Here is an 11,624-nt window from a genome sequence, read left to right on the forward strand (position 1 = left end):
TTGGAATGTCCCAAAGTCGTGTGGATTTTTTATCTTGTACAGAGGGTGGCAAAAGTTATGGGACACCCTTCGGGGATTCGTTCCAGCCAACGACCTAATTTTTGTATGAGGTAGAATATCAATCAACGCCGAGATGTACCATTACTTTTGCCCACCCTCTGTACCTAATCTAGAAACCGGAACGACGCGGGACCAATTTGGCTGGGGTACCGCGTTCCGGTTACTGTGTTAGTTGCCAGTAGTTAGATGAAGTAAGATCAGACAGATGCATCATGACGATTTTCAATCAAATCTATGACAAATTTCATCTCTCCACAAGAATTCCCTTCTTTTCAAACTGATTAGACAATCATCACAATTTCCATCCTACCCATTCTAAGATTCAAGAGATAAAAACTTCTCTCCCCGCCGTCCTTGACTTTGACACGGAAAATCATTCCTCTTTTATTTTCTAGAGTTGAGAGTTGTGACAAGATTCAAATCATCCCACTTCCACTTTTAAGACAAATCACACATGTTCCACCTTTACTTCCTTTTCTTTCCCTCCTTGACCCTCTATCACATCATTCCCCGTATTCCCACCAGACGACTGAGAGTTCATGCTCGTCGTTGGTCCCAAAGATATAATCTCTTGCGTAGAGGTGATAGGTAAAATTGGAGAATCATCCCGTCCCATTTGGTTTTGACCATTGTTATTCTGTATCGATTGATTTGGGTAATTTACGTTTTGTCCATGAACAGATTGATTATTCTGATTAACCTGTTGTTGAGATTGATGTTGATCTGCCAGGAATTGTTGTTGTTGTTGTTGTCTGATAATTTGATTATATTGCTCGATCTGTCTTTGATCTGCCGATTGAGCTAGAGTGCGAATTTGATTCTGTGGGATAGACATATGATTAGATTGTTGAGTGTATTGTTGTCTTTGAGAATGTACCATCTGTTGTTGTTGAATCGGTGAAACGTGTGTCATTTGAGGTCTTTGAGATTGTATCATCTGTTGTTGTTGAACCGGGGAAACATGTGTCATTTGAACATGTTGATGTTGAATATTATGATGTTGTCCCACTGGAGATAACTGAGAAACCATTCCATTCTCACGTTGTTGTTGTTGTTGTTGTTGGATCAAACCTTTTTGTTGATTATCCAAATGTAAAGTAGCTTTCTCCATTGTACTTCTAAAATGCTCACGATAAGCGAAATTCAAAGCATCTTGACTTTTCACTAATTGTACTGGATCATGACCGTTTTGTTGTGCTGAGCTGAGATAATGTGGGTAAACTTCAATCGCGAATTGTTCTATCGGTATGAACCCTGGTATAGAACCTGTTTTGGGAATTTGGTTTATTTGATGAATCAGATTCGGGTTGATAGTTGGGTTAGAGTTTACGTTCGGGTTCGGGTGGGAGTTTGAATATGAGTTTGAGTGTATCTGTGGGATAGATTGAGAATTCGTTCCGGAAAAAGATTGTGAAGTTGGGAATGATGGTTGTAAAGGAGGTCTTGGTGTGTTTGAAAGTGGAGAAGAAGGAAGTGAAGTAGTTCTTTGAAACGGAATATGAGAAGTTGACACTCCCGTCAAAGGTTTATTATTGAATAACTGTTGGTTTTGAACTTGGTTCAAATTCACAGTCTGGTTTTGGACGTAATTTGAACTTTGACCTGATGAATTTGAAACACCGTGGATTTGGTTCATTTGAGCAGCGAAAGTCTGTATGGAAGGACCTTGTCCAATAGAATTAGATCGTTGATTTTGGTTTTGTGATTGCATTTGAGTCGAAGCTTGCGAAAGCGATTGAAGTAGAGCTTGAGGCTGAGGGTGAAGTTGAGATGGAGGGTGATGTTGAGAAACGGTATTGGTATTGATAATTGGAGAATTTGATAATGTCTGCATAGTATTAAGAGGAGAATTCGATACCACTTGGAAATTATTAAGAGGTGAAAACGTATTTTGTGGATTTATTGAAGTTCTATTAGGTGGAAGTATAGTCGTTGGATCAGAAGATCGTCGAAGTTGAGAATCAACATGCGTACCGATGGTGGGATTAACATTTGGAGGATTAGGATTTGAAGGTGTTCTGGAATGTACTTGTTGTTGTTGTTGGTGCTGCTGCTGGGCGGAAAGTCGATATGTAATTGCCATTTTATGAAGTTCCTATTGAAATCAGTCCAAACTTTTACCGGAATTGTTTTCCACGTTGGATGAAAGGTAGGAGAAGCTGTGAGTAAGTGGAAATGGACCCAGAGCAGTGTGTTAAAGTGTCGGTGAAGATCACTGAGAAGTAGGTAAGGATCTTTGATAGACCAGAATAGGATAGACCAAGATCAAAGGGGGAAAGAAAAGGAATCTCAAGAGGGATGACAATGGGATATGAGGTGATATAGTACGTGATCAAGAAGAGAGGGGTTCAAGTCCACAGACTACTCGATTTCGGAATACACCACACCGCCAGAAGAACGAAACTGTAGCTCACCCTCTTTGCAACACCAACCATTTCCTCTCTCAATTCCAGTTTCAATCTCTCCAAAACATCACTTCCCAACTCTGCTTTTGTCTCTCCACCTCCTCCTTCTCCTTTACCCACTGTACCACCTTCTTTTCCTCCCTCAGCGACTCCACTCTGACCATCTTCTGCAATCCCTGTTTGCCCAGTTGAGACCTGAGAAGTCTGACTACCCCTCAAATCCCTCACTTCTCTCTCTAACTTTGCTACTCTCCTTCTCAATTTACCAACTACCGAAATGACACGTCCTATGTCTTCATCCCTATACTTCTCTTCTTCCTCCATACCCAATAACACATCATCTGCTATTTCTCCTTCTTCGGAAGAAGCAATCTCCACTATCTCCATTTCCAGCTGATCTTCTTGTCCATGTTTCTTACCAAACACATTATCTTTACCTTCGATTTCTTCTCCAACTTCCACTTCCATCCCTTCTGACTCGTTCTTGCCCTCCGCAAGATCATTTCCCCCCAAACTTCTACCTTTCATCATCCCCTTACCCCTTCTCGTACCCCTCACATGTACCCCACCTACCTCTCCAGCCTTCTCATAACCAAGTGCTCCAAGAGCATCATCACCAATACGTCGTCTCACCCTGACAGAATCACCACCACGCGCACCTCTCAACCGACCATCTGGATCCCGTAGATCTAACAATTCTTTCCAGCTTTTTATCCCTGGATCTCTTTGATTCCCCTCGAAACAATACAATTGATTTTCGATCTCTTCACTCCTCATTTCTATCGCTTCAAGACGTTCTAACATGTTTTCCAACATACGTCTCGCTCGGGAACGTTTTGCTTGACGGGTGTCATCTGAGATCATGTCGACGTCTTCGGCTGTTTCTGCTAAATCTTGGGCTTCACCTTCGGGGATTGTTTGACGAGAAGGATCGGAAGATCTTCGCTGGTCAAAAGACCCCAATCGACCAGACCGGGCCACTGGACCAGAAAAACCTGCAGGACCAGTAGGCCCTGTAGATGGGAATTGTTGTATGGGTCTTGAAGGTCCCGACGTTGGTTGAACCTCTCCTGAAAAATCTCCACTGGCACCTCTCACTCCCCCAGAACCATCCCAACTCATCTGCACGTCCTCCCTAATCATCCTCGAATCCCGTACACCACCGACAACCTGATCAGAAACCTCCCTGACCTTCTCTTCCATACCGTCCAACCTATCTTTCACCCAATCCAGATCCAAACCTGTCATATCACCCTCTTTTACCCCCGGTATGGAAAGACTATGACGCATCAATCTCCCAAACGTCCTCTGAGCGACGAACAGTTTCGTTTTCAGCTCTGATTCCAAGTCACGGATCCGGAATCGGGCGGCATCCAGGAGTTCAGGAGAGGAGAGACGGAAGGAAGAGAGACGTTGAAGATGTTGGATTGCGAGGTCGAGTGAGGAAGAAGTCGAGATGGACGCTCGAATGGCACTGACGTCAGTGGTGTTATCCCGTTCTCCCAAACATTTAAAAGATCTTAGGATGTTGAGAAAGATATATAGGGTGAGAGTTACATATAGGTCTGAGTGATTCTCAAGACGAGGGAGTAATATCAATCAAGAGAGATATGAAAGAACATACAGGATAAACTCTTTCAACGACGCCGCACTGGTCTCCCTCTTCAACTGACCCTCTTCATCCGAAGTGGAATCTGAACTATTATCCCTCCTCTCCCCATCTTCTCGCACATCATCCTTCTTTCTTGGTCGTTTTTCCGAATTAGAAGAATTTCCTCTTCTTCTTTTCTCTTCCCTCCCACTATATTGACCTCTTTCTACCGACCTCTCCCTTCCTCTACCCAATATTCTACCCTTACCTCTATCCTCCACACCATAACTCTGTGGTCCTTCCAATAACTCCGGGTCTTCCTCCTTCACTTGATGATTTCCCATAATTGATCGGGGGAATTACGAGTAGTAGTAGGACTCATGGGACGAGGAGGTAAACCATGAGCAAATTTGTTGGAGTGGGATCTTTGATATTTTACTCCCTCCCTCGCCCGGAGAAAGACCACGTTGATTCCTGTCAAAAAGGCAGGACGGTCATCTCGTGATCCTGTACCTCCTACACCCGACGTACCCGTCATCCCCACCAGACCACTCCCAGAATCACCACCGCCGCCACTTCCACCCATTGCTCCACTGGAAGAAGGAGGTGGAGAAGTAGGTATAGGAGGTGGTGGTATACTAGGACTTTTTGGTCTTCTAACATTCCCTAAAGACCTATCTCCCCTAACTCGTTCATCCAAACGTTCATCCCTCCCCCTACCTGAAGGTCGATAAGAATCTAAAGGAAGATTTGAATATTTATCAAACCGTCTATTATCTTCTGGATGTTTATCATCAGGATGATATTTATCGTAGGGATGATGTTTATCATACTTCCTAGGTGAATCGTCATACTTGTCGTTCCTTCTATCCGTATCCATGTAAGAGTCCCTACGACGGTTTGAATGCCACTCATCCCAATCTCTCGGATCCGCTCGACGGTCACGGTCACGATCACGACCACGGTCTGACATATCGAGGTGGGAGATACAAGTATGGTATATGAGTAAAGACAGGTGAGGGGGGTGGTCTTGGAAGTTTGAGCGGGGAGTGGAGGATTACACGTGGGTTTAACATGGGGAAGGCTTATCAAGGAATTAGTATTGTGTAAACTGAGTGATTAGAAAAGGAGAAGGGGATTACTAATGGGTTCAAGGCTCGGATTAGGAAACCCAAGGAGGGAATTCTAAAGGAATCTCCGGGCGTTCCTTATCGCCACCTGTCATCGATTACTAGTTGATAAGTCAGCGAATCCTAATGGTCAAGGAGAGAATACTTGTGTCACCCATACACATGCAGCATGCATCAAGCAAGCAACCAGCAACGCGTCGAAACTGTTTCCCGTGTTAACCAGTGTACCCACCATACAGTCATTCAGACCGTCCACCTCACTGCACTAGAGTACAACAGAGAGATACGCCACAAGGTGGGTCGTACCCCGATGATATCTGCAATGTGGCAGACGACGTGACAAAGTGCTATTAATCTATTGTTACCTTGACGGTGATTGAAGAAACATCCCTTGCGACTGTTCCACTTACCCTGGTAGATGCTAGTTGATATTTGAATTCATGCCCGTGTTTCATCAACGAGAAGATAGCTGTGCGCTTTGCATGCCTAACCGACATGCAGTAAGGGTGGATCAACCGCTGATGCCATCAAACATGACCTGTCCGCCATCAAACCTATTCGACGCACGGATCGCTTCTGCCCCTCCCCCCCCCACTCCGCTTCCTTCGCTTCCCTTCCTTTCCCTCCCTCTCCCCTCTCCATCATTTCTCAACTTTTACCTCTTCCCCTCCTTCTTTCCACCTCTCCATATCATTATCTTCTTCTTATAAACCCCCCTCTCTACCTCCCCTCTGCGTGGTTGCACTCTCACTGCACATCGACCACACTGAAATCATCAACCCCCTCATGTGGTCAGCTCTGACCTCTTCCCCCCGTTCCCGTCGCGTCGTCCTCCCCCTCTCTCTCCTCCTCAACCTGGCCATCATCCTGCTCATAGTACTCCCACCGCCTTACTACCCCGACAGACTCTCCAGGCTCAAACTTCCAGAGATCGACTTGGAGGGGTTTGATCTTTGGGTCGGACAAACAGAGAGGGCGTCCAAGGAATGTGGGTTGTGTGATGTCAACCCTAGATTATGTGAAGAGCTAGGGTAAGTCCCTGCCTGAGTCGGGTTTATTTACCACTCTCCCTCATACCCTCTTTCGACCTACTCCAGTCCACCCAGTCTAGCCATTCCACCCAAAATGGTATCCCTCCATCCCCAATCACCCCTCGTCCAAATCTTCCCCTCCTGTTTGGGGTGGTTCACATCGGACGAGGGCGTAACTCACCCCCAACAGATCAGACACATTGGCCAAAGCTATAGGTTTCTCAGTCAGTCATCGTTCATACACTCACCCCTTCACCTAGTCACGTTCCCCCTCCCTACCATTCGCTCTGATACAATGCCATTCCGTCATTCTTCTCCCGCCTCATCGCTCAGATCTTTGACGTGCTTCCTTTCCTTCGATCTGACTGGCCCCGCACAGAGTGAACATCTTGCGCCTATCATGATGAAAGGCCGCAAACGTAAACTCATCACCAGGCTCCAACATCCGTCTCCGCCGATTCCTACAAAAAGCCTCGCGAGGAGATCCCTTCACGGTAGCAGTGGTTGGAGGCTCGGTTTCTGGCGGTCATGGTTTGAACGATCTACCCGAGGGACCGTACTATTCCCCTAGAAATATGCACAGGAGGGTGTTTGAGCATCTCTGCGATCTTTTTCCGCAGAACGACCGGGTTTTGATGGAGGGGGCGTCGGAAGGGGTGAATGGTTTTGTCAATGGTGCGCAAGGGGGTAAAGGTGCGTTGGTCGACTTTTTCTACGGTATCTTCTCTATCCTCCTCCCCATCCTGGCCTTGTTCTTGTCTTGTGCTTGATCCTGCTCGCCTTTGCCTGATCGAGTCAGTATCCGTCATTTGTCGACGTATATCTCTTCATGTACCGCATAGTCGCCTTGGCTCGTCAGTCAGGATTTCCAAGTTATCTCACCTGAGCGTTGATCCGGAGAGGGCGAGTGTGTTCGAAATAACTGACAACAGGCTCGAATTACTTTTCGATGTGTTTCGGCGAACACATACCGGAAGATGTCGATTTGATCCTTCTTGAACTGAGTAAGTTTTCTTTCATCTCTGGCAGCTATTGCTGACACTCAGCGATCAACGATGAATTGTCAGCTTCTTCTACCGACCATGGTTACCGCGAGCTGATGAACAAGACATATGGGGATTCCTCAACCTTACGAGCTCATGTTGCGTGGTTTGTTGGACCTACCCAGTCAGCCTGCAATATTGAGCATGCAGTGAGGCTTCTTTCCACTTAACGCCCCATCCCACCCACCCTACTTCCGACGTGTGATCTCTCCACCCAAAACGCATCTTGGAACGGTTGTGGGGCGTTGTGCATCTTCGCAGCACTTACTGTGATGTGGTGCAAGTAGGTCAAGACAAACAGATCAGATATGAAGCAGACAAGACTGTCGAGGAGGACTGAGTGGGATGAATTGCTGATCTAAAGGATCTTCGCTCTCATGTTTGGCTCCATCGCTCTTGGTGGTGATCTGGTCAGTCTGTCCGCCCGCTCTTTCACTGAATTGTTCGTCGAATCCCAACAGCCACAACACCATGCTCGACGGCTTGACAATGCCATCAGTGATCGATTGGCAAAGCTGATAATCAGCATGAAAGTTTCTCGCAGTACTACGACATCCCCATTGTTTCGCTCCGGAATGTGTTGTTACACCAGGCGCTGGATAACGTGACGCTGGTACAAGAGTTGTTTGTCAACAAGGGACCTATAGAAGGGGAGTCATTGGAGAATGTGGATTTGCGGCATGTGAGTACACGCATTCACGGCGATCCGTACCCATACGTCCTGTATTACTCGAACATTTGTGACGATCAAGTCCCGCGAGATCATTCATGTGAAGTCGCCCAGGTCACAGTGTTCTTGGGGAGAGACTCGGAGTTGAGGAGCAAAAGATCTGTCCGCCGCTGACTCTCCAGTTGTCTGGAAAAGGTCACGCTCTCATGGCGGACCTAGTGAACGCCTACATCGACGGCCAGAAGTGCGCCATGGATGTGGAAGATTCTTGGGAAGAAGATTACACATCGGCGCCTTTGCCCAGAGTAAGTGACCATTGCTCCGAGAAGTGATCACACATTGTTCTGCCGCAATGGCGAGTCAGGAAGTGATGGGGGGGAAGTCAGGATTATCATGTTTGAGCTGCCAGCGTTTCAGATATATCTTGTCTGCCGCAATTTCTTGTCGGTGGGAAGGGTCATGAACATCAGCCTGCTGCTCCCAGAATTGAGGACATCGATGGGAAGGAAAGCGCTCACACATAGCTAAGACTGTTTCAGAAGTACGACCCGTATGCAACAAATCCGACGTTGAAACCGGATTGTTTCTCGATGGACGGGACAAAACACCCGCTTGTGCCGAGTCAAAACGAGGGCTGGTGAGTGTTGACATGCTTTCTACGCCACCTTCCATCACACTCTTCCCCAGGTCCAGACTGTGAGCTCAGTTCGGATCGCCGAGTGACGCCTTTATCGGCGGCCTCAACCTGCGTCAGCGTCTCTTCGGATCCTTGAGGAGCTAGAGCTTTTGTTCGCGTTCGTGGCATTCTTCCTTCACTCGGTAGATGATCTTCGTCAACACCAGTCGTTGGCTGGTGAATCTGCGTCAGGGTGCTGATGAGCAGGCGACCTTGGAACTGGAAAAACAAAGTGAGTCTCAGTTCCCCCTTTCAGTACACAAGGAAGAGACTATGAGAGTTGAGCTCACGACAGAACTACCTCATAGCTGATCAGCCCGGATCCACCTTCACAGTTCCCTTTCATTCGTCCTTCGGCACCGTGTCTTTATACTATCTTCGCTCCAGCGAGTTTGGTCTAGGCAGCGTGAGTTGCTGGGTGGACGAGGACAAGGAACTGGCGCAGAAGGCGGAGGGTTACTGGGTCCACGAATTCAACATTGGGCAGTGAGTACTTTCGTCTGTTTGCCGAACACACTTCTTCATCTGTCGTCCACTTCTTTGCAACGATGAGATGCTCGGTGAAGTCGAGAGTGCAGCGCCTGAATAACTTGACACTGGTCTGCCCATCGTGGAGGGTGGCTTGACGGCTGGTGGAATGCCTACTGTCTGTCGTGAGGAGGAAGTCCTATTGAAGAGTCGCGTTGGCCATGAGTGAGGAACATCTCGAGAACATGCCGTAAATCGTCGATCAATTTGAATTCGCTTTCGGCTATATGGAAACTCCGACGTAGATATAGGTGGAGCCAGTGAAGATCGAATGTCGTGTCGACGTTGGATCGAGGCTGATTATAGAACCCTGAATGTACGGGAAGACCTCCAGCCAGGAGAACACAAACTTCATTGCGAACTGTTGGCGACGAGTGCCGACCCGGGGAAGGGGACTGAATTCCGGGTGATTTCCGTGATGAGGTAGGTGGTCCGCTTTCCTCTCGCAAGCGTCTTCATTCACGTTCACACCTGGCACTCACTCATCGTCACCTGCCTTCTCTAGTCCATTTCCCTGGTGACCTCTCACTTAGGAGTTCTTCCCGTCTCGCACTTAAACATGTCTCATCACTCTCCGTTCTGCTCAGCGTCCCGTTTCCTCCTGTTCTTGCCCCAACCCGTCCCACTGTTCCCCTACAGTCCACGTGCAGTGTGCTATCCTCCAATATGATTCTGGCTGCACGGTGAGAAGTGAGCGCTGACGAACAGCATCTAACGAACCAATATCCTTTACCAGCACACCATCTACCAAAATACAACATACTCACATATCGTCTTACCTTTTCCTTTAGATTTTCTTGCTTGGTCGATCCAATGCCTACACTGCCTCGATAGATGATACAATGCACAAAATGGTATCAAACCGCACGTTAATTCTCTCTGTCAAAGAGGAAGTCGAATGTATTCACCATCTTCCACGTCCGTTCAGCTTTCCCCTCGGATGTGCCCATGTTCCGGAAACAGAGTTTATTACCACATTGGGACAAGACAATTCACTTTTCCCTGAATCGTCCCCCCTTCCCTTGCTCTCCCTCGCCGCACGCGATTGGATCGGTGGTGTCGAGCTGATTCCGACTGACCAGGTCGTTACTTATATCTTCTGTCGTTTTGACGACTTCATTGAATTCATCTTTTGGGTCAAAGCTTGCTGGTACAAGTCATATCTCTCCTTACTAAGTCCATTTCTCTTTCCTCTCGAAGCGTCTTCCTCTCGACATAACTCCTCTCTTTCCCTCTTATCTCCTTCACTTCCATCTTTCCAATACCCCCCGATTACTGATCCTTCGTTCTCAAAATCAAATCATCACACTCTTTTTCAATCAAAATACGATGCCTCAACATACTCTCCTTCGACCTAAACTAATAATTCCAATATCTATCATCCTCCTCATCATTATAATCCCTTCCTTATTCCCTCTCCCAGGTCCAAAATTATCTTCCTTACCATTCTACCCTTCTGTAGATGTAGATCCTGCCGACCCTTCAAATCCATACGATTCAAACGATCCATCTTCAAATTCTTGGTCACCGTGGAATAAGATAAATTGGTGGGGATCCAAAGGTTCTTACGACGATCTTGAAGGAGAAGGTTATGCGACTACACCTGATCATTTCGACCCACATTTTCCAGATGTAGATAGAGGTAACAAGAATCATAATGAAGTGAATTTAAGGAATTTAAGAGAATTACATGTTTGTATGGCTTTGGGAAATTGTGGGAGGAATCAAAAGAAAGTCGTTTTGTTAGCTGGTTATTGGTTTAAAGAAAGTTATGTGAGTGTCGTCTTTGTTCTTGTTGATTGCCTTTCTCTCTTCATCTCTGTTCTCTCCGTCCCTGTTTTCTCCATCTCTGTTCTCTCCATCTTCCCTATCAACATATTGGTCTGGAATTGAACTTTGTATATTTTAAATTGCATTTTCGTACTTGACCTGCTATTCTTTTCAAACGTTTGAATCTTGCCTGGTCACTCATCAGGAGATTTTGGGTATTATATTATACGATAACGAAAGCCTAGGGTCCGGAGTTGGAAAGATATCATTCCCTTTCTTTCTTCCTATGTCAAGATTCTTTGGCGCTCTTCCTCCCATTGGGGTCCAGATTGGTTCCAAGTAAACAAGTGGGTTCTCATGATTGAGATTATAACGGGTTTTGTTGAATCTCAAGCATATGACGTGAAATAAGAGAGATCCACTTACGTTTAGATACTTGGATGGAGAGGAGGTGAAGGTGTTTGGTTAGTACTGTTCACTTCAAACTTTTCCGATCCCTTTTCTTGGAGTAACAATACTCGTCGTCCTCTGCGCGTCGTGATGGGAGCACGTACCCATTATCTCTCTTCTTCACTTTACTATCCTCCCCAACCCCACAATCGTCTGGACAATCGAAACAAGAACAAATCCCCCATGGCTCGAATCGTAACGAATGAGTAAACTGACCAACAGGGCAATGTCAATGAGTAAAATTAGCGCGTTCCGTTAAACGAGGCACGT

The 11,624-nt window shown here is 46.6% G+C and overlaps 3 protein-coding genes across 3 annotated transcripts in view; 2 read left to right on the top strand and 1 right to left on the bottom strand.

Annotated features, from left to right (window-relative positions):
- Positions 1–508: 508 nt before the first annotated feature.
- Positions 509–5,029, bottom strand: TREMEDRAFT_61497 (uncharacterized protein; the record flags this gene model as incomplete). Its single annotated transcript, XM_007003995.1, has 4 exons — positions 509–2,155; positions 2,475–3,939; positions 4,090–4,384; positions 4,588–5,029. The coding sequence occupies 4 exons, from the start codon at positions 5,027–5,029 to the stop codon at positions 509–511; spliced, it is 3,849 nt and encodes a 1,282-aa protein (XP_007004057.1).
- Positions 5,030–5,972: 943 nt separating this feature from the next.
- Positions 5,973–9,849, top strand: TREMEDRAFT_68294 (uncharacterized protein; the record flags this gene model as incomplete). The annotated part of the gene is made up of 15 exons (XM_007004216.1): positions 5,973–6,143; positions 6,171–6,217; positions 6,408–6,445; positions 6,653–6,910; positions 7,150–7,221; positions 7,264–7,279; positions 7,326–7,409; positions 7,625–7,670; positions 7,787–7,942; positions 8,113–8,235; positions 8,455–8,567; positions 8,814–8,838; positions 8,902–9,092; positions 9,441–9,557; positions 9,843–9,849. The coding sequence occupies 15 exons, from the start codon at positions 5,973–5,975 to the stop codon at positions 9,847–9,849; spliced, it is 1,464 nt and encodes a 487-aa protein (XP_007004278.1).
- A 614-nt stretch (positions 9,850–10,463) lies between these two features.
- TREMEDRAFT_61499 (uncharacterized protein) overlaps positions 10,464–11,624 on the top strand; it is a gene marked incomplete at both ends in the record, with an annotated part of 3,789 nt that continues 2,628 nt past the window's right edge. Inside the window, 3 exons of the mRNA XM_007003996.1 lie at positions 10,464–10,907; positions 11,337–11,368; positions 11,577–11,590. Coding sequence (XP_007004058.1) covers positions 10,464–10,907; positions 11,337–11,368; positions 11,577–11,590 — 490 coding nt within the window. The remainder of the gene's footprint in view (positions 10,908–11,336; positions 11,369–11,576; positions 11,591–11,624) is intronic.

Source organism: Tremella mesenterica (genome assembly GCF_000271645.1).
Source record: "Tremella mesenterica DSM 1558 unplaced genomic scaffold TREMEscaffold_4, whole genome shotgun sequence".
Lineage (NCBI taxonomy): Eukaryota > Fungi > Basidiomycota > Tremellomycetes > Tremellales > Tremellaceae > Tremella > Tremella mesenterica.